Source organism: Berghia stephanieae, chromosome 4 (assembly GCF_034508935.2).
Source record: "Berghia stephanieae isolate SIO BIC M18660-M18661 chromosome 4, UCSD_Bste_1.3, whole genome shotgun sequence".
Taxonomy (NCBI): domain Eukaryota; kingdom Metazoa; phylum Mollusca; class Gastropoda; order Nudibranchia; family Aeolidiidae; genus Berghia; species Berghia stephanieae.
In genome coordinates, this window is record NC_088363.1 from 58,429,410 (window position 1) to 58,453,152 (window position 23,743).

Below are 23,743 nucleotides of genomic sequence, written 5' to 3' on the forward strand. Positions count from 1 at the left end.
TCAAGACCCATGGGGTTTAACTGTGAGAGTCAATGTTTCTCAGTGACGAGACGTGCAAAAGGCCCAGATTATGAATCAACAATGTATTGGAATATTCATAGGCCATCTTGTCATTCCATCAATTGAATTTAAACTAAAATCTTTATAAAATATCAGAATGTATCATCTTTCAGGGGGTTCCTTTAACTTACCTTTTCATTCTGATTCTCTTCGTCTTTATTCAAAATTCCTGCCTTTCCCAGCAAGATCTTGCTCTTCCTCAAACTTTCCTGGAACAAACCAAAAGGACAAAATGAACACATGAATAAATTTGAATCTGAAGTTGAATTGATAGGATGCAAAAGGCCTATGTGCCCATCAATGCAAATCTGTAACAATGAGTAGTTAGGCGTCATTCTAAGACCAAAAGTGTCAAGCGTCATGAAGGATGTGACCTTGCAATGAATTCCATTTTCTTATATGTGAATCCAAATATGAGAATGTGAAATGGAGAATTTACTTAGAACATTTACTTTTGCTTTGCTTTCCTGATCCCCAGCTGCTAAACCTTTGTCCTTTTCCAGCAGCTAATAGCAATTGATGGAAACGTACTATCTTCCAAGTTGTTCTAGGGATGATGACTGTCACTTGTCCCACCATACAACAACAAGATGTAAAACCTTAGTAAACATGATTGTCACTTGTCCCATCATAAAACAACAAGATGCAAAACCTTAGTAAACATGATTGTCACTTGTCCCATCATACAACAACAAGATGTAAAACCTTAGTAAATATGATTGTCACTTGCCCCATCATACAACAACAAGATGTAAAACCTTAGTAAACAATCTTACATGTGTATATGAAAATATATATTTTTCATCTATTGAGAAAATTTACACAAAAATTATCAAAAAGACATGTGTGCATTATCATTTTAAAAATATGGTCACAGACAAAAATTAACTAATTCCTATTTACATTCCTAACAATTATATAACATGCCACAATAATTACAATTTGGTAGTGAAATGTCTCGATTGTGAATTCCTAATCTAATAAATTGATTTAGATATTATTGAACTATGAAATCAAATTTCCCAATTGCAGATTTCAAAAGCTCACACAAAGTGACAAAAAAAACCCCAAAAAAACCAAACAAATAATCAGGAAATATATGCCATTATTTTTGTTTAATTTTCTGTAAAAGGAGTGAAAAAAATAAGAAAAACAAAACAGTAAATCTTTCAAACACGGAGGAAAAAAAAGTATGGAAAATAGTCTTAGGTCAAACCTTCTCCTTCTTGGTTCCTGGCTCCTGATCCACCTCTTTGTTAGGATCAATGTCATCAGGAATGCCTAGTATGATGTTCTCATCATTGGGGTCAAGGGTCATCACTTGTGGGCTAGGAATGTGATCCACACACTAGAGAAAAGGCGTTACAGAGCAGATGATAAATTCATACTTACAATAGCTATCCATAACACTAAATACCATGACTTAAACATTTATAAGAAAAGTTTTGAGTTTAATAATGAAACTTTAAAAAATAAATCAATGTGTATAACTTAATAAACACAAAACAAAAACAAACATCCCCCCCCCCCCAAAAAAAAAAAAAAAAACCCAACAAAAACTGCAGAAGCAAGGATACATAAAGCCATCACAACCCCTTGGCTTTTAAAAATGCTTATACCTATTCAAGAATACCTTTCAAAACAAATATCAATTACAGTCATAACATCCAGCTAAGAAATCTAAAAAAATACTCCATACAACGAGCTCTGTTCAGGCAGATTGCATTCATGAATGACTATTCATAATTTTCATATATCTGAGAGGTAAACATCAAGCCAATATAAAGGAAAGCTGTATCATGTGTTGCTCATTATGCCAATGAAAGAATTTGGAATGACAAAGGTTAAAAACCAAGGTTGTTAATTGTATTTATGGTGCATGAATCAGTGCTATGTAATGCAGAAAAGATAAAAGGTAAACGATGTTCTAAAACTATCAGCCTGCAACACCTATGGATTGAATCTTGATATCATTTATTTTCATTACCCTAATCATATCATAGATTGCTGAGGTCTGGTTTGTCATTTTGTAACAAAAGTTAAGCAATGTTGAGCTTAATCAGTGACATAATGGGCGTCACTGACTGCCAAACTCAGTCCTTAGAGTTGGTTCCCGGGCAGGCACTTCACGCACATTACCCTATATGTGACGATTAAGTAGCTAAAGGTAGTGATGAATACTGTGAGTCCTAATACAATAAGTGCACACATCAAATAATGTATATATGGAAATTGGGCTCCATACTGCCTATTGCACAATCAGCACGATGAACAAATAGATATGGGCTTTATAAATGTTCACATTCATTTTCAATATTATCAAGAAAATAAACCCGTTCTCGAGTTGTGTCTGACATAGTGATTAGAATTATAACAACTCACTGGTTCTAGTAGTTTTATAATTTCAATGCATGAAAAAAACCCATCTCAATAACCATATTAAAGCAAACATTTCACTGTACTATTCATTTTACAAACAATGCTGTAAATTTGTAGTAAACTAATGACAATTAGTACTGATTTTCTGAATATCCAATCCAACCAGGGCTCTGAAAGACAATTAGGTCTATCATACCCTGCTATGCTAACCTATAAAAGCTATATGTATTTTATACTAAGAAAAGGGGGTCTGATAGATCAATTGGTAGAGCACTTGCTTCACATGCAAAGGGGGTGGGACTGATCCCGGGTGAAGTCAGGATTTTTTTCTGACCCCTTATCCATCCAGCAATGATTGGGTAGCTGGGTCTGTTAGATTTGGCAAAAAGTGCTTTATGATAGAGTAGAATCCTATCCAAAGTAATTGACATTGACCGTCTCACACAATGGAAACCAGGATTAACTGAAGGACTATATGCTAAGAAAATGATTCCCAAGAGATATTTGTGATCCACAGACAGGTTATCTGACTACCTTATAATGTATCAAAAGAATATGTAATTAAGAACCAAACAATACTGGAACAAAGTAGTTGTAGATACCTGTGCATCCCATATAATGTCATCCTCCCACTTCTTGTAGTTCAATTCCTCATTTTCTATTGGGAAAATGGAAAATGTTTCACGATCTTTGCCGAGCTCATCATCTAGGTGGGTGGGATAATAAAAATAGTGACTATTTATCAAAAACAGTACTAATCATTTACATAAGAAAAAGATTCAATTCAAAGTTTATAGGTGGAAACTAAATTCGAAAAGTGGGAGCAAATGGGGAAGAAAGTTTGTACTCATTTAACCACAAGGGATCCCGGCTTGCTGTACATGCACAATGTCTAAAATGGACATTAAATCAACAATATTATTATGTTTTTAACTGACCCCAAAGCAACTCTGAAAAAGACTACAGTCATTTTTGTTTATCTAATAATTCAAATATTGCTGCTTGAGGCTTGAAGCAGGGATGCCAAATGAGTTTCGAAAAAAAGCCTGAAAATGAGAGGAGCATCACATCTCACTTAAAACGAATCTTGTGAATGAGTAAACAAAAACATCTCTCTTAACTTTCTCCTCGCCTTTGCAATTACATGCAACAATTTCAATACCATTTATCTCTTGAGAAGTAGGACCTCAGTGGCCTTCCTACTGGAGACAGGAAAAAAACTGAGGTGTGAAAAATCCCCGGAAAAAAAGCAGGGGAAAAAACGGACATTTGGCATTCCTGTTGAAGAAATGAATAGTAATAATAAAATGGAATAGAAGCCTCAATTTAATTTACAAAGACAATTCTGTTTTAGTAAATTAAATTGAAGCCCCTATTCCATTCTATCATTGTTATTTGTTTACTAAAAACACCGAAATCGCTTATATTTTCTTATCTTTCACATCGTATACTAAATTAAAAAATTTATTACTTTTCTCAAGATCTGTTAAAATTAAAATTGATTTAAATTATTTCATCAATATCACTGAGATATTTTGTTTTTTTAAAAATTGATATTTGAACATTTACCCAATTTTCCAACCATTGACTTAGATCTCTGAAAAATGCCAGTTTGCGATCGGGCTGAAAGAGAAGGAAAAGAAAAATGTTATTGAATTATTTGGATTAATGTGCAGAAGCAATTAGAGAAGTAGAGATGGGTCCTTTGAAATCAACTCCAAAGATCTTGCATTCAGATCAAGATGGAGATTTTCTTTCTCATTATCTAAAGCTATAAGACTTCTCAAACCTACTGTTATCACAGACTTATAAAGAAACAGTGACAGCTTAGTTATAAATTATAAATTAAATGAAAAGTGTATTAAAAATACACTTAAACTTTTTAATATTAAAAAAAATATATATCATTCATATACCAATGAGAAAGGAATTTTGACAAATGCATAATCAGAATAAATAAATAAATAAAGTAAAAAATAAATGTATGTTGTTAAACTCATAACTCCAGTTCTTTATTAAATGTCATGTGATATTATGAGTGAAACCAATCATGATTCTACAACTCACATTGTGCAAACGTTCTATTGTTTGTGCTAGGTACCCATCCAGCAAACTCTGCATTCTTTTTGTGGTCCCTCAATACAGCCATCTTTGCCTCTTCCCCGTCCCATATAATTTTGTCCTCCCATTGTTGTTGTGTCACCATCAAGTAACGATCAAACACATCCTTGCACTCCAATGAATCATTTTCTTCTTCTTCCTTCTTCTTGAGTTCATCCTTTAAAAAGCAACGAAACAAAAGATGTTTTTACACACTAACTTATTTCAATTTAATAAAACAACAAAAAACTGCATGAATATGGAAACTGTCATTTTGAACATCTACCAAACATAAAATAAAATAATAATGATAATAATAATGCTAATAATAATAATAATAATAATAATAATAATAAATAATAATAATAATAATAATAATAAAATAATAAAAATAAAATAATATAATAATAATAATAATAATAAATAATATAATAATAATAATAATATAATAATATACATTAATAATAATAATAATAATAATAATAATAATAATAATAATAATAATAATAATAATAATAATAATAATAATAATAATATAATAATAATAATAATAATCTCTTTTTTTTTTATTATGCCCTTCCGTCACGTGACACTAAAATATCGTCGTCTTGGCATTCCATGAAGGAATATAGATATTTCATCAAACAAGATGTCTGATGTTAACAGGAATCACTCATGTTGTCCAAGTGAGCACAGTGGGAGTTAATAATCTTGCTCAAGGAAAAAAAAACCAAAGTTCCTGAAGCGGGGCTCGAACCCAGGACCTTCTGGGCCATATTACAATGCCTTAACTACTCGGCCACTTTAACCCCCTGGGACCATTCAAACTGAATTTCATTCATATAGAAATAATTATCTATATGTTTACCGAAATTTTTATTTCTGGACTATCTCAAGAGGGGGTAATGATAGCTCAGTTGATAGAGCACTCGCTTCACATGTTAAGTTGTAATGTCTATGATGATGATCATTACTAATATCATTATAATTAGAATAATCATTATCATTATAAATTTCATTATTGTCATTCTTCTTCTTATTATTATTATGATGATGATGATGATTGTTATTATTATTATTATTATTATTATTATTATTATTATTATTATTATTATTATTACTATTACTACTATCATTATCAAAATTTTCACCATTATTGAATCATTATCGATGCTGTCATTTTTGAAGTTATCTTTACACTCAAAAGCATCTCAGAACATAGCAATATTCATTCATGCTGTATATAAAATAATAATGCAAGCTAAGCCAACAACAACTTATTGCCCTGTGCAAAGTCTTGAAAACTTCAAGATGGATTAAGATCTATTAAAAACGAACTTCCACCTCCTGCCAAAATCAATGGAGAATCTCGACGTGACTTACAGGCTTCAGCTTGAACTTGTAGTCAAAGTCACAGCCTGTCTCATGTACCCCTGCCAAGTCATACCAATACTGACAAGGACCATATCGCCATGGTGCCACATCAACCTCATCCTCCAGCTTACCCTTATGATGGTGGTTGTCATTTTCATGGGACATGTTCACTGGCTTCATAAACAATTCCTGTAATAGAATTCAGTAATTTGAATTAAAAAAAAAATAAAAAATTGATTACTTTACTTTTACTATGATGATTATCAATATGGTCGTGTTGGTGGTGATGATGATGATGATGATGACAATAACTATGACGAGGCGAAGAAGCAGAGAAAGATGATGATGATGATGGCGATGATGATCGAATGTGAAAAAAAAACAACTCATAAATTAGAAACAATGATCAATATTTCATTACAAAGTTTTCAGTATTATTACAAACATTAAATGAACTGACAAGCAAGGAGCGACGAGCTTTCAAGAAGCCACTGACTGCCGTTTCAAGGGGCAACAAGACACCATGCCCAAGGTAGCCTGCTTCAGTTGAAACCATCGATATAGATGGCTGGAAAAAGACAGCCATTGTCAAGTATTTTACCCCACCCCCCTCATATTAGTGGCGACTTTGCTATGATGACAACTTTTCTGGTCTTGATGATGTCATTATAAAGAGGTTGTACTGTATTTAACATATAAATTTTCAAATAATCATAAATAAAATTTCAAACAACTAAATCCTACCTCATCATCGATTAACATTTCCTCTGGTTTGGGAGGTCTTCCAAAGTTTAACTCTATTCTAACTTCATCTTCAGCTGTAGTGATTTCTGGAGACATCATCCCATTAACAATTTCGGCAACATCTTCAGTAGGCGGTGGCTCCTCTTGTTCAACCTCCACCTTCACTTCCTCTTTAATATCATCTGTCACATTTACAAGTTCATCATCACTTTTATCACTCTCCTTTTCTTTTTCTAATGCTTCATTTTCCTTTTCGGCTTTTTTCTCTTTTCCCTCATTATCTTTGTCCTTCTTCTCTTTTCCCTCATTATCTTTGTCCTTCTTCTCTTTTTCCTCATTATCTTTGTCCTTCTCTTTTCCCTCATTATCTTTGTCCTTCTTCTCTTTTCCCTCATTATCTTTGTCCTTTTTCTCTTTCCCTTCACTTTCTTTTTCCTTCTTTTCCTTTCCATCACTGCCTTTGTCTTTTTTCTCTTTTCCTTTCTGGTCTTTGCCTTCTTTACTTTTCCCCTCTGCCTCATCCTCCTTCTTCCTTCTCTTCTTCCTCCAGATGTGAGGAACATATGCAGGTTTAAACAACCTTGAAAAGCGGAGAACCTTGAAAAAGGATTTGAAAAAGATAAATCAACATTACTATGAAAATTAAAGAACTGTAGCGGAACATTAAAATGTTAGTACTTATAAACTAGCATATGACTAACTCCCTTGAAACTAAGGACCAGATGTAGCAGCATAAATTTAATATCAGGCTACTAATATTCATCAATAGTCCTTAATTAAAATGTAATTTTCTTTTTCTGTCAATCACCTTGAATATTGACACGAATTCGAAACTTAAATAATTTAAAGGTCAATCAAGAAGCTTTGTCATTTTTGTGATACTTTTGCAACCTTTAAATTTTAGTATTGATTTTAAATGAAATGATATAAAATCTGTAGGTCTATCAAAGTTCATAAATCATGCATCATTTAGTATTATTCAGTATGCATCTCAAATATAAAACTAACGGATGTGATACCAATGATGAACCAACCTGTCCATGTCTAAATTCTGGAAAAATTGACTCCACTGGAATATTGGCAAGTTCTGGAGGCATCATGTCAGCCAGAGGTGTGTTAAGCCTTTTCCTCTCCGGGCTGGTCAAAGAAGACGAACCATCTAGGGAATATATGAAAAAATATTTAGATGTACTATCTGTCAAAGAAAAAAAAATATATATGTAACATCTGCAACTGCAACAAAATTGCTAAAATGATAATTTCTTCATTCTGCACTTGAGGTTGATTTGTTTCTCCAAAAATGAATTGAAAAAAATATATTTAAAACTGGACAATAACTTGGAGAACAACAAATTAAAATATACAGAAATATACCAGAAAACAAAACTTCAATATTCAAGCAAATGCCAATATTTCTTTTCTTATGCGGAAAATCTCACTAGTATTCTTGATTAGGATTCATCTTATGCACCAAAAACTCTACATTAACAATCTTTTCACTGAAGTTGAAGTTGCACAAGACACACAAATTAATCCTTATAACATTCATAACCTACAATTTAATCCTGACTTTTTGGATAGCTGAACTCCACACGCCACCTTCTTTGACAAATGTGAAAGAGATCCAATAGTATACACATGGTAAATACAACAAATATGTTGTAAATGTATTACAATACATATCTTTTCTTCTTTTTCTTTTCCTCTCCCTCAAATTTTCTTTAACACACTCTATCAATATAATCTGAATGCAGGTGATTATGATAGACCCTCAAGCTATGCTTCCCTTTTAATACTTTGCCAACCATCTATGGTCAATGACAATTGCATCATCATGTGATGACAGAACGTGGTTGACTGAACAGGCAGTGTTAATAATAAAAAAATATTCATTGATTTTAGCACATTATGGACAGGACTTGATTTGTGAAAAGGTTGAATAATTTGATGAAAAAAAAGGGAGAAAAATATTGTCCACAAATGGTGATTGGATGATTGGTCGAAGGCTGCATGGAGATATAGAAAATGCACAAGAGCAAAGACATTAAAACTTCACCAGTTCAAATTAGTGGCAAAAACCTATTCCACAATTCACAAACATAATGTAAATGTACCCCTGCCTTGTAGTGGAAGCTCAATACAGACAAGTAAAATATTCTAAAACTGCCTTATTCATATAATATAGTCACTAATATACCTGAATACATGCCGTCATTGGAGGTAGTTATACTAATAGCCTGAGTGGAAGAAGGAAGCCATGAAGGTGGGGGCATCAATTTTCTGTCTGCTTCTTGTTCGTCTTTTCTACCCACGCAGTCTAACACAATCAGGATGATAAAAGGCAAAGTTGAAAAGGGAGATTTAATGTCAAATCTATGTGGTTTATTTAAAACTTAAAAGATCAGCCTATTTCTATTCAGCCATAGGTTGATATTCTGACAATTTTTGATAAGAGGTTGGTTGGTTCAAATACATCAGTGTCTCTCTGATCTGGAACTTCACGATCTGAATGTCTCCATGCTCCAGATTGCATGGGGATAGATTTTTTTTCTTTGGGGATAGATTTTTTTTCTTCTTTATGTGTTATTATCCCAAAAGGGCCACAAGATAAGAATGAATAATCTTTTCAAAGATAAATAAACGTATACAATAAATTTATAATATTGATGGTAGATACTCAGGAATGTGAAAAAATTTTTTTTTAATGATTGAGTGGCTGAAAAAAGAATGATTATAATTATAAAAACAATTAAGACAAATATTCCAATTGGAAAAAATATTTCCCTCAGTCATCAAGTGCCATAATCCTAGATAACGAATTTCAAGTAATGGTTTAAATGTTTTCATAAATTGCAATGCACTATGATATCTTTTTCACCAACCTTCATCATCTCCCTCTTCTGCTACTTCTGTAATGTCAGAAAAGTCCACGGCATTAGGAGATTTCTGAGTAAATTCTGTAGATATAAACGAAATGTTACAATCCAGAGAATGGAATGATTCTGTCTGTTTTATAAATAATAAAATGTACTGCAGGATGTTGGAAAAAAAAAAATCAAATAAAAAAGGCATGGGAGTAAACTAAACAGATGTCAACTTTTCAGAGACAAAATTTCAGCAAAACTTTGGAGCAAATTTGGAATTAAAATGAGGATATGATAATGCTAATTGTGGTGGTGGTGATGGTTATGATTATGATGATGATGATGGCGAAGGTGGTTTTTCTGGAATAATAACAATCAAAACGGGAAAATATTTGATTATTAGGGAATTGAAGAAAGCTGCAATCTATTAGAATTTTACAACATTAAAGTAGAACACAGAAGAACCCAGTAATTTCCACTTTATGGATGAACTTAAAGGTTTTAAAGTTCTCGAACTCTTTTTGGTTGTACAAAGGCAATTGAAGCAACAATAGCATGGTTTGAGTAAAAGAATAAAACAAAGAGAGCCTAGCAACAGCATGATTTAGTCAGAGACTAATATTCTAAAAATAAAATAGGTCAAGAGCAATGACCAAAACATTACTCAATCCCTCTACTCCTTGTTAAAATAAATCCAAAACTGCAATTGGAATGAGCAAAGAAAGAAAATTAAGAACACATAAAGATATGGTCTCCTACCCTCAGTATCCCCACTATCTTCTGGCAATGAAACTTTGACCTCATCAGTTATCTCCTTCACTAATGATCCAATACCCAATTGGCTTAGAGAACTCAAGTGACGTTTTGATTCCTTCAAGGGGAGGAAAAAAACATAACAAAAAAATTAACAAAGTCAAAGAGAGAAAAACTACAAATTGATTAAAGTATTAAGGATAGAAATTTCATGAGTATAGACATTATCTTTTGTTAGCCATTGTATAATCAGATTTCATGGACATTACTTAATAATAATAATAACATAATAATAATAATAATAATAATAATAATAAAATAATAATAATAATAATAATAATAATGATAATAATAAGGATAATAATAATAATAATAATAATAATAATAAATAATAATAATAATAATAATATAATAATAATAATAATAAATAATAATAATATTATTATTATTATTAATTATAGAGTGCACGGTATCCTCAACCATGACAATGATTTGGACTCCCAAATGCTCTGTGGAATGGTGTTCCATCCAGTAGGACCAAAATGAAGCAAGGACCCCGGTCAATGCGTGGGGTTGCCAAACGGGTGATGTCATTGGAAGAATGCAAAGATAGGATTGTGGAATATTTCATTAAGAGTTCTGTAAGGTAGGGAGGGGCAGTGTTTTCGAGACAGCGATAAACTAAGAAACATGCTTTGAATTTGACCGTTTTCTGAACAGGCAGCCAGTGTAATCTTCGAAAGAGAGGTGTGGCAGAGTCAAACCTCCACTTTCAAAAAAACAATCTGACAGCATTATTTTGGACCTTTTGCAGCTGCCAGAGCTTATTTTCCGAGACACCAAACAACATAGCATTACAGTAATCCAGCTTTGAAAATAAAAGAGAAATGGCGAGGTTCTTGGTAACATCCTCAGAAATGAACTGTTGAATAGATCCAATTGTTTTCAACTGACATATTAATGACTGGATCATTGTTTTAATTTGGTGGTCCATCGACAGTTCTGAATCTAAGAATGTTCCAAGATTTTTTACCTTGTCAACCTTGTCTTTTCTAAAGAGCAACTGTTCATATCCGATGTCAGATCAAATGTAAAAAGAAACTCAAATGCATTCAAGCAATTTTTGCTTCACTTCGAAAAAATGATCAATCTATTAGTAGTATCATGGACAAACAAACAAACAAAATAGCACAATATCAATTACATTACCTCATCAAGGAAGTCTTCATCCAGTTCTCCTCTCTCATCAATATTACCAAATAAAAACCCAGTCAAGGATAAAGACATGTCAGAGCTTTTATTGCCATCACTGTCCTGTTCCTGGGACTCCCGGCGTTTGTTATCATCTCCACTCTGATTACATTCACCGTCATCATGCTCATGATCCATCTCCATTTCTTCATCCTCACTCTCCATGTTTGATTGTTGAAATCAGTTTAAGCAACTTAAAATCCACGTATATGGTGATGATATTTCCGAATATATCATGGCATTTAAACAATCATTTTAGCTTTCTGACCTGCAACTCCATTCTAGATCTCAAAGTGTACAAATTTTCAATCTGATGGAAAAAAAAATTAAAAACAAATTCAAACTAAGGATTTTCTATTTGTCTATGTCGATTAATAATAGTGCACTGGGCCATAAACTAAACATAAGATTAATAATAGTATTCTTCTTCTTATCCTCTTTCGTATTAAATAAGAAACCCAATCAGAGTTCAGACTTATTATTATCATTCTTGATGCACCTACCAAATACAAATAAGTATCTAGACTCTAGTAAAAGTAAAGCATCCTTACTGTGCCTTACACAATAAAAGTAGGGGGTTACCCCAAACGTAAACATATTATGATTGTTTTTCTGCATGATTTGCTTGATTTTAATATGTGTGGAATATCATGGGTAATCAATCTGGAAACATGAAATAATATGATACCACGGACCACTGTTTGCTGAAGTTGAAGCTCAAAACAAAAAATCTGATCTTCTTCTTAATTCGGTTTGGGGGTTGATGTCCCTGACGAGATGGTGGTCATCTTTTAAATAAATATTCATGTTATCTCCTGGGACGATACGATTAGAAAAGTACCAAGTGAAAAAAAAAAATAAATGGGGAAAAAAAATTATTCCAACAATCAAAATTCGTTTTAGTGAACTTACTGGGTAAACAATGGTGGCAGCCATTTTGAGGACTCCAAGATTAAACTTAGATCGCAATTTTAAAATGTACCATGAATTATTCGCCATCTACCAGTCTTGATAGCAAAAGTAATACAAATAATATTGTTTATGTTTGTCTTTTATTTGGTTTAATTTAGGTAGAGACATCGACATGTGTTTATTCGTGTCTACGAGGTGGGCATGTAGCTGAATAAAATAATATGAAGAAACTCATCAATTAATAATAGCAGACAATTTTCAACTTATCGAATTGAAACATGTATCATGTATACTAATATTGTACCAATTCGTATAGTTTATTGTATTTAGACCTATGTGTAATTTATATTACTGTAATTTAAAGAGAGTGGATTGCAATAAATGGATACATAAATAAATAAATAAATAAATAAATAACTCTTATTTAGTGTATAATACAATACGTTCAATGCGCTTCAAGATACTTCCTTTATTCTTCTATCAGAGCAAATGGAACCTATTAAAAATAGTATTAAGTCCAAGCGCCTGTTAGGCGTCGTTTCAACACTTTCACACTTTCACATCAGCGCCTATGGCCAAGTCATCTCCTTCAAATCAGGGTTGTGAGGGAGAATAAGTGTAATGATCATAACGCTAAATCTTGAGCTTTGTCAACCTATTTGATTTAATGGTAGCTCATCTGACCGGTAATCATGAGTTTTGAGGTTCGATCCTCATTCGAGGTATGATGATTCTTTTGGGATGGTTTTTTTTCTTGCATTTTTCCTTCTGCTTTAACTGGCTCTGTTACATACACACCTTTTCAGTTTAACATAATATAGGACGGTAAATTGAGCTTTTATATCAATTGAGCTTTTATATACCGCAATATCCACTAAACGTGCTCAAAGCGCTTTACAAGGGGTCCCTGGCCAACAACAACATTTAACATGTAGGAAGGGGCATAACGCCTATTAGGCGAAATTACAATTTTTTCGTACAGAGACAACACTGTTAACGGCCGGGTATTCATTTTACACCTGAGTACGGCGAGAGAATGTGAGTAAAGAGCCTTCTCCAAGGACTCAACTATGCGTGGAGCGAGGCTCGAACCCAGGACCTTCCGATCCGAAAGCGAGTGTCATACTACTACTAGACCACATAGCCGCATGACGGTACGTGCTGTCTATCGGGAGCTAAGTCAGTTTCCAGACCAAGACAAAACGAGGGGGACCTTACTTTCATCTTCGATCCGTATAAATAAGTTGCAACCAAAGCATGGTAGGTTTTGTAATATTAATCGCGCAAATTGTTAGGTCTATTGGTCATCTCTCTGTCTGGGTCAATAAACAAAGTATTCACCTACTTCCCCCCCCCCCCCTCCTAGCCCCAACCTAAATAAACACAACTGAAAGGTGAGATACATGACGTCAAACATGAAAACATTTAACTTTTTTTTTCAGTCGTCGTCATCGTCGTCATCTTCGCCTCCTCCTTCTCTTATTTTTCTCCCCCCCCCCCTCTCCTCCTCCTCCTCCTCCTCATCGTCATCATCATCATCATCATTGCATCATCATCTTCATCATCCTTTTTAAATAATAAAAAAAAAAACTGACTTAGAGAAATACAAAATACATCTGTTACTATTGAGTGAATTTGATGCGTTCTGAAAAGTGAAATTGAGAGTAACCCAGCCCATAGATATTATAAGGTCAATGACCTAACCCCACATACAATAAATGGGTATTTTCAGGAAAATGAAAATCTGCAATGCTTTCTTTAAGAAATACTTCATAATATTTTGTTCATTAACTTAACTCCAGTTACTATTTTAGTCCAAACATATTTTTAAAAGGATTATAATTTGTCAATCCTGCTGTATCTACTCTTTAAAAACAACAACAACAACCCCCCCCCCCCCAAAAAAAAAAAAAAAAAAAAAAAAAAGAAACAAAAAAAAAAAAACAAAACAAAAAACAACAGCAAAAACAAAAACAAAAACAAAACAAAACAAAACAAAACAAAACAAAGAAAAACAAAAACAAACGAAAAAAAAAACAACCAAAAAACAAACAAACAAACAAACAAATAGGGCTACGCATTTAAGATTATGGCCAGGAAACTCGCCCTTCAATAAATACTGATCAAATTAAATTGGATTCAGTAGTCTGATGTCACGCGACCGGCAACGGCGGCCATCTTGGTTCTAAACAAAGAAAATCTTTACTTTTTATTCTTCATGCTGGCGAGAACTTTTCATTCCCTTTTCATATGCCTTGTGATCAGAATGTGTAAAAGTCAAAACATGATCAAATTGATGGGTTTTTTTTCCTCTGGATACGCTTTTAAGCTCGCCGGAGAAATATTTCATACGGCGTCCGCCATTGTTCCGATAGTTTAGAGCCAGTGTTACTAAGTTACCATACGTCATTAGGAAGGAAGTGACGGTACGACTATTGAATCCTATTACCCTCTTCTTGTCAACCACGGCAGTCAGTGCAGGAAGGACTTCTCTGACAGGCATTTTTATCTCGGGACAATCCTAAGTTATTTTTAGATCTAGGTTATTTTTAGATCGTTCTGACACGTCAAAAAGACAGGAAGTTTCAGAACGGGCTTTCCCCTTTAAAAAAAAAAAAAAAGAAGAAAATAAAAGAAAAAAGAAAAAAAAATGTTTCATTTATAATTTTAAAATTTGTATCAGTTTTCATGGTCCTTAAAAATGATGTTTATCTAATCTATATCGATACTGTAACGAATAAACGTTTGTAGTTGGTTGGACGTTCCCGTTACACAATGAAATCGTTATTACAAAACGCGTTCGCTTTGATTGCTTGAATAGATTGCTTCTAAAAGAGAGAGAGAGAGAGAGAGAGAGAGAGAGAGAGAGAGAGAGAGAGAGAGAGAGAGAGAGAGAGAGAGAGAGAGAGAGAGAGAGAGAGAGAGAGGGGGGGGGGTTGCTTGATAGGATTGCTTCTGATATTGATAATTCAAAGCACTATCAGTTATATATATATATATATATATATATATTATATATATATATATATATATATATATATATATATAATATAAAAAAAAAAATTTTCAGGGGTGGGTGTCAATCTGGACAAGGCATTGGCCACCAGTAAGTCCTTCAGATCCGTGAGGCAACTGGAGCTGGAGTTCAACCTATTTTCTATACCGTTAACCGGACAGTAGCAATTGCTTGTACCCTTTGGACAAGACGTAAGTCTATTGCAAAGTACTTTCCACAAAATCTAAAAGACCCAGCTACCCAATGACTGCTAGGTGGAAAGGGGCTCGGAAAAAGAATCTCAGCTTCACACGGGATTGATCCAGGTCCCTATGCATGTGAAGCGAGTACTCTTCGGAGATCCCAAGTCCTATCGTCACAGTAAGACAAAATTAAAATTTCTTTTAAATTAACTCATAATTAACTATTTCTCCCATTATTTACTCATCGTTGTACCAGAGACAAAATCTTTTTTAAAAATGCGCACAATAAATTAAAGACAATTATCTGCCTTTTTGGATATAATCTCCTCAAGCCTAGTGGTTTCACTAATCTGGCAGTAAAAAATAAGAGAACAGACACCGATGTATACTGCAAGTCACAATTAAGTTGCCACCGAATAATGGTCCATTTCTTGTAAATTACTTTATAATTCACAATAAAATAAACAATTTCTGGAAGAGCAATCCTTTGTCTAATTTGTATCCAAAGCTTCTCGAAAAATATCAAATTCTTCGTGGGTTTCAAAGGCAAAAGCTGGAGGGTGTAGAATTCGCACACTACAAAATTACCTAAAGATTATAAGCTCCGTCATTTTGTCTACTCTTTTTGCTATAAGTGAGCTCATCCGCATACAATCCACACCTCTAAAAGATGCAAGGCAGGGATGACGTTTAAAAAGAACTCAATTTCGTTACTTAAGGTCCATGGAAAGGAAATGTGGCAAAGAAATAAGTCATTCATTGCAAAGCTATCGTGAAGCCATGTCACAAACAAATCAAGCTATTGGCATGCATATGGCCGATGCATCATCAAGAACGATTGGAGAAAAGTTAAATTGTTTCAAGACTGCCGTCAATAATCAAATAGAAAAACACAGAAAAACTGAAACATCAAAACCATTGGTTGGCCTACCATGCCACCTGACATGTCTCCAATTGAGCACATGTGGGACGAACAGGCTTCAACAGTCGTGACGTCCCTTCCCTCGTAATGCAGCATAGTAACTTAGTAACTGGTTCTAAACTATAGGAACAATGACTGACGCCCTTCTGAACTACTTCTCCGACGAGCATAAACGTGTATCCAGAGGAGAAAAACATTATAAATATAATAATGTTTTGACTTTTATACATTCTGATCACATGACATGTGAAAAAGTTCTAGCCAGCATGAAGAATAAAAAGTACAGATTTTCTTTGTTTATAACCAGGCTTCTCATTGCTGGGCCGACGTGACATCAGACTATTGAATCCAATTGGGGAGACGTGGCAACAAACGCAATGGAGTTTGAACTACCCAGCAACTAAGACAAGCGCTGAGAGAAGAGAATGCTGCAATAATCCAACAACAAATTTCTGCATTCACACACTCTATGCCACGTCGGACACAAGCATGCATAGAGTCAGCTGGTACTCACACAAGATGCTGAATAAAAAGATTAGAAAACAAACCGGGTTTTGGCTTTACCATATTATTATTATTATGCATTTGTTTGGTTCAAATTTCGTCATCAAATTTGATGGGCTATTTTTTCAACCCTCTGTTTATTTCTTTGGCTGTTTTATTCGCAATAGTTTGATTTTCTTCGATTTCTATGGTGTTTCCCGTTGCTACAGAGGTTTCTACCTTTCATTTGATACCATTTTCACCAAATTTTAGCCGTTCATTTTTTAAAGGAATAAACCATTATTGGGTGTCAACTTGATAGTGACGCACCGTACATGACAAAGATCTGGAAAAAAGTTTTTTAAAAGTCGTATATCTTTCTTTCCGCATTGTTTCATACACAATTTTTCAGATATTTATCTGCCAGTAACAGAATTAATTCGAGTTTCATTTAAATAAAGCCAAACCCCATTTATAATGGGTTAAATTGCACAGATAATGGTACGAGTATTTACACAGGGGACGTGGCACATGCCCAACCTGTCGTTACACTTATTAATCAACCTGTTACACATTCCACCAATCCTCTCATTTAATCTAACTCAGAAAAAAAAGGGAAATGTAATATATTGTGAACAATCGTCGCAAAACGGTATTAGGTCGGGGTAAACCCGTTGCTTTAAATTAAATTTTTAGCATTATTTATATCATCTGAGTGCAATTTAACGTCATTACTGAGGAACCTGTTTTGTTTTAAGAACTTCAAACAAATTAAATTTCCAAATTCTGATCATTTCACGTTTAAAACACAATTTTCTTTTCTATTTAATTTCGACAGAGTACCGTGATTGATTTCGTGGGTAACATGTTATATTACTGTATTACCGGAAATTAGTAATATTGTATATAAGACACTCATTTTGGGTTGGGCTGGGAAATCTTCTTCTTCTTCTTCTTCTTCTTCTTCTTCTTCTTCTTCTTCTTCTTCTTCTTCTTCTTCTTCTTCTTCTTCTTCTTCTTCTTCTTCCTCCTCCTCCTCCTCCTCCTCCTCCTCCTCCTCCTCCTCCTCCTCCGCCTCCTTCTTCTTCTTCTTCTTCTTCCCTTCACCATTTTCCTAAGTTAGACCTTTAACAAAATAAAAAAATTACAATAATGAAGAAGACAACAAAATCAACACAGCGATTATAGGGGATTCCCCTTTTATTATTATTCATCAGGGATTTCCAATAATAGCACAACGAACGGCTGTAAGTTATTACCAGGGATTCCATAATGTGAAGGTTACTTGATGTGCTTGCGTTCAGTGTGTCGTCTTTTCTCGATTGTAAGTATTCATTCACTTATCATTCATATCTTGAACTACAGCTATAGTATTGGTGGTAAATCGTCTCAAAAACGATATTATGTCGGGATCGGGATTATTAACTCATTCAACCCTAACACCGACTATATCCGTTGTTTACCCGGGTTCCTTTTACCCCATGCCAATTTATTACATTTTTCTAAGACAAATTATAGGCGTTGTATCAAAGCTATGTTTTAAGTTTTTACATATCAATAGTAGTTGAATGAAACTATCTATGCACATGCTCATTTTTAATACATTTTTTTGAAAAGTAGCAAAAATCTCTAGGGTTGAGTGAGTTAAGGTACTGAAAATTGAATATGTGCGGCTATGTGGTCTAGTGGTATGACACTCGCTTTCGGATCGGAAGGTCCTGGGTTCGAGTCTCGCGATCGGCGCATAGTTGAGTCCTTGGAAAAGGCTCTTTACCCACATTCTCACAGACGACGTGTACATATTTGCACATCTGACAACCCAAATTGTTATGGGTACATTGTTGTATTGGAAATATGTGCTCCCAAACGAACGCAAAATACGTTCCATTACCACAATTTCAAAACAAGCCCATATTTGCATTTGTTTAGCAGACCTGATAATATTATGCGAAGTTAGGTTAAAGAGTAGGTATGAATATAACTTCTAAAATGTGAAATAATAATAATAATAATAATAATAATAATAATAATAATATAATAATAATAATAATAATAATAATAATATAATAATAATAATAATAATAATAATAATAATAATAATAATAATAATAATAATAAATAATAATAATAATAATAATAATAATAATAATAATAATAAATAATAATATATGATATGATGATGATGATGATGATGATGATGATGATGATGATGATGATGATGATGATGATGATGATGGTGATGATGATGATGATGATGATGATGATGATGATGATGATGATGATGATGATGATGATGATAAATAGTTTTATTAGATAATAAAATTAATGTATGTGCGGCTATGTGGTCTAGTGGTATGACACTCGCTTTCGGATCGGGAGGTCCGAGGTTCGAGCCTCGCGCTCGGCGCATGGTTGAGTCCCTGGAAAAGGCTCTTTAATCGCATTCTCTCACCGTACTCAGGTGTAAAATGAGTAGCTGGCCGTTAACAGCGTTGTCTTTGTCCGAAAAATGGTAATATCGCCTAACAGGCGTCATGTCCTGTCCTACATGTTAAATGTTGCTGTTGACCAGGGATCCCTTGTAAAGCGCTTTGAGCACATTTAGTGGATATTGCGCTATACAAAACTCACATTTTTTTACTACTACTACTACTACTACTACTACTACTACTACTACTACTACTACTACTACTACTACTACTACTACTACTACTGCTAATAATAATAATAATAATAATAATAATAATAATAATAATAATAATATAATAATAATAATAATAATAATAATAATAATAATAATAATAATACAATAATAATAATAATAATAGTAATAATAATAGTAATAATAATAATAATAATAATAATAATAATAATAATAATAATAATAATAATAATGATAATAATAATAATAATAATAATAATAATAATAATAATAATATAATAATAATATTAATGATGATGATGATGATGATGATGATGATGATGATGATGATGATGATGATGATAATAATAATAATGATAATAATAGCTACTGAGGCTCAGAAGGTCTGGTCTTTGTTTCGGACCCGAAATAAACGTGTTTGACAACCGCACTAGCATACTTTGCACCGCTGTACTTTGGCTGACACCTTTGACATAACAGTGTTCCCTTGGAATTGACCCCGAAGACAAATTAACGGCTGTGGATAAATGAATGGAATTATATTTATTTATTCATCTATTTATTCATTTCTATCCCCCCCCCCCCCCCCCCCAATAATCATTATCAGCATCGATGTATATGATAGATTACATTTATCCTAATCAAAATCGTTAATCACCACTGGCGCGATCTATATTATGATATACCCTCATAATATTATCATTAGAAGAAAAAGAAAAAGACGGGAGGGGGTGGTGATGGTGACAGTGAAGGGGGAAGAGGAGAAGGATGAGGAAGAGGAGGGAGGAGGTGGAGAGGAAGAAGAATCGAAATTATTTTGTCGCATTTTTTTTTGGAATCGAAATGTTGACAAGTTTTGTTCTCCGAAATTGAAACATTGTTTTTTTCTTTTTTTTTGCGGGAGGGGGTTCACTCGCTAATCTCATTTTAGGACGATAACAATCATCAGATAGTTTTCTACGACGTACTTTCGATAAAAGAAATGTTTGGTTAACCCACAATCAGTGCCCGTCAGCAGATATTTATAGTTATTAGTTTCCCCAGCCTTCAGTCATCAGTTAGAGTGCTGAGAGTCGTAAAATTTAGTATCCCCATACCCCCTTTATATATTTTTACACTCTATGTTTTTTAAAAATTATTTGAAAAGAATTTCTTTGTGTCAGTATTAAATGGATTTTTAAATCGCCAGTTCTTACCTGCGTAATAAATCATCACTATTATTAAGACTGCCAGGAACAGAATTTATTTTAAAGGTGTGTTTGGAATGATGCCAGGTTTAAATTTAAGGGAGACCCTCATGATTTAGTGTTTAGTTATCTCAAACTATGTACTTTGAACACACCAATTATACATTTTTGATCACACTTTGGTGAGTCAAAGTACAAACCTAAATGGCTGGGTCATGGGGCTCGTCAAATGGAGATTTTCGGAATATACGTCCTTTGATCAGCTGAGGAAATCTCTCTCTCTCTCTCTCTCTCTCTCTCTCTCTCTCTCTCTCTCTCTCTCTTTCTCTATCTATCTAGATAAAGTGAGATAGATTAGATAGAGATAGATAGATAGATAGATAGATAGATAGATAGATAGATAGATAGATAGATAGATAGATAGATAGATAGATAGATAGATAGATAGTTAGATAGATAGATAGATGGATAGATAGATATATAGAGAGAAAGAATGAGAGAGAGAGAGAGAGAGAGAGAGAGAGAGGGATATATATATATATATATATATATATATATATATATATATATATATAGAGAGAGAGAGAGAGAGAGAGAGAGAGAGAGAGAGAGAGAGAGAGAAAGAGAGAGAGAGAGAAACAAAATTCGTGAAATCTTCAATAGTGTAATTTACTAACCTGGAATGTTGTGTACAGAACAGTGCCAGACTAAGCAGAAAGAAACATGTAAATGTTGGAGAGAAAAGAAGTAAACAAACGGGTTGAAAGATCCTGTTTAAATTCAAATCAAGTCTTTTTTAAAAATAGGACTATAGGTTTCAAAACTTTCCCGTACATGTTAATTTAAACCATAAAACTATTTTTTACAGATTAATGATACACGAGTAACTGGCAAACTTTTAAAAGAAATTAAAGACAATTCTATCACCCGTTGACTCAAATGATTATATAGAAAATCTGCTACGGCATAGTGATCGGTCATAAAACACGCCAAACAAAATAAAACAAAATAGAAATCAACAAAAAACCCAAACAAAAAAAAATTAAAAAAAAACAAAAAAACAAAACAAAAAACAACAACAACAAAAAAAAACAAAACAAAACAACTGCTAATATGGAACCCACCTTTTAAAAATGGTTTGATATCAGGGTTGGCCTAATCCTTTAATTTGAATTTTATCTTTAACGTATAATAGAATTGAAGTGATAATAATTGCCCTCACCGAGTAGAGTGAGTTTTGTGTCTTAATACTCAACAAGTACGTAACTTCCTCTCTCTTAGTCTTATCATTTCGATGTTATACTCCGATTTACTCAGTTCGCTTCTATATTCTACTACCCTGATTGGCGAGGTGGGTCAGATAATTATACAATTATTCAATATTTTAACTCATTTTAGTTCTGCTCATTCGTTCATTGAGTTGGAGACTTAGATTGTTGATTTAAAAATTATTATAATGTTACTCTTATGACTTGAAAGTGTTCTTTTTCTTATTCAGCGCAGTCTTGATAGACCATGAGAATGCTCTTGACACTGGGAATCGCTCTGTCCTTCTTCAGCAACATCAGCAGGATACCTTTCAGAGTACAGGTAAGTTATAAGTTTGGGGTCTTGGGTTTAAGAATTTTTTTTGGACAAGTCGGGGGTCGTAATATCGATCTATGAGGTAAAACTCTTCAAGGCGTTTTTTTGTTGTTGTTAATCAAAGTGTTAAAAAGTGTTTTGATTACAATACAATACCTAATAACTCTTGAATATCAACGGGATAATGTTATGAGAAGATAATGCAAAACAGTCTTGGTACTCACGTGACTTTTTTGTTTCGTAATTATCAATTTAATAAAAATTCTCAAACACAGCAACATTGTCTTTTCATTTTTTATAAAAACTATTGTTTAGTATTATTGTTGTTTTCTTTTCCTGTTTATTAAATATATATATATATATATATATATATATATATATATATATATATATATATATATAGATATCTATATATATATATATATATATATATATATATATATATATATATATATATATATATATATATATATAAAATCGTATTTGAAACGTTTTATGTCGTTTTGTTCCACAGTGACAATATTTACACTTAATAAATATTATGTGATCTTTAGACAACATGGGTCATTTCTGTTGACAGCGGATTAACTGTATTCTTTCGTGGAATGCTCGGCGACGATATCTAACGAAGTCGCGCCGAAGGAAGTAATTAAAACATGAAATTAATATGATGTTGATGCTTAGCATTATTCTTGAAACTCATAAAAATAATCTTCCATCAACAGCAAATCAAGTACGCTGTTGTCTTTGTTTTTTGTTACTGTCCTCAAATGTGATCCACCGCCTCAAACTAAGTATAATTTATTATTGTGCGGCTATGTGGTCTTGTGAAGCGCTTTGAGCACGTTTAGTGGACATTGCCCTATATACACGCTCGACTTTTTTTTAATTTCGGGGTGAGCCAGATGCTATAAAATGATTTAAAAGTTAGAATGTCCAGAAATATCAGTTTTTGTCTTTTAAAGGAACGTATATAGTATTCTTTCACGTGTTTGGATGTATTAAATGAGTTATTTTTATCGCTCCAAATAACTCACGACCTTCCGATTAAAAAGAAAAAAGCGAATTTAATAAATCCACTCGTGAAAGAATACCTTTATTCCTCCTCTCAAAGCAATTTTCTAAGATATTTCATAACAAATTGTAAAAATGCTTCATTTTTTAATGAATTCGAGTTATCTATAATATAGGTAGAGATGATTAAAGCTTTGACGTCACACAGGGGTTTCAATTTGGTACTTTCAATGCCAATTTTTAGAAATGGTCGGTC

The 23,743-nt window shown here is 33.2% G+C and overlaps 2 protein-coding genes across 5 annotated transcripts in view; one reads left to right on the plus strand and one right to left on the minus strand.

Annotated features, from left to right (window-relative positions):
* LOC144970914 (transcription initiation factor TFIID subunit 1-like) overlaps positions 1 to 12,731 on the minus strand; it is a 39,786-nt gene extending 27,055 nt beyond the window's left edge. For 2 of the 4 annotated variants that reach the window (XM_078911090.1, XM_078911087.1), the window contains exons 1-13: positions 12,438 to 12,731; positions 11,484 to 11,835; positions 10,281 to 10,392; positions 9,540 to 9,614; positions 8,855 to 8,974; positions 7,692 to 7,816; positions 6,658 to 7,254; positions 5,923 to 6,102; positions 4,507 to 4,717; positions 4,009 to 4,062; positions 3,042 to 3,145; positions 1,277 to 1,408; positions 192 to 269 (exon numbers count right to left, since the gene is read on the minus strand). In XM_078911090.1, coding sequence (XP_078767216.1) covers positions 192 to 269; positions 1,277 to 1,408; positions 3,042 to 3,145; positions 4,009 to 4,062; positions 4,507 to 4,717; positions 5,923 to 6,102; positions 6,658 to 7,254; positions 7,692 to 7,816; positions 8,855 to 8,974; positions 9,540 to 9,614; positions 10,281 to 10,392; positions 11,484 to 11,690 — 1,995 coding nt within the window. In that variant the 5' untranslated portion in view covers positions 11,691 to 11,835; positions 12,438 to 12,731. Of the gene's footprint in view, positions 1 to 191; positions 270 to 1,276; positions 1,409 to 3,041; positions 3,146 to 4,008; positions 4,063 to 4,506; positions 4,718 to 5,922; positions 6,103 to 6,657; positions 7,255 to 7,691; positions 7,817 to 8,854; positions 8,975 to 9,539; positions 9,615 to 10,280; positions 10,393 to 11,483; positions 11,836 to 12,028; positions 12,075 to 12,220 lie in introns of those variants that run through there. The other 2 variants (XM_078911088.1, XM_078911089.1) reach the window with 2 other exon arrangements.
* Positions 12,732 to 17,962: 5,231 nt separating this feature from the next.
* The window catches only part of LOC144970915 (uncharacterized), a 17,498-nt gene continuing 11,717 nt past the window's right edge, over positions 17,963 to 23,743 (plus strand). The window contains exons 1-2 of the mRNA XM_078911092.1: positions 17,963 to 18,364; positions 22,388 to 22,479. Of these exons, the coding sequence (XP_078767218.1) occupies positions 22,405 to 22,479 (75 nt within the window). The 5' untranslated portion in view covers positions 17,963 to 18,364; positions 22,388 to 22,404. The remainder of the gene's footprint in view (positions 18,365 to 22,387; positions 22,480 to 23,743) is intronic.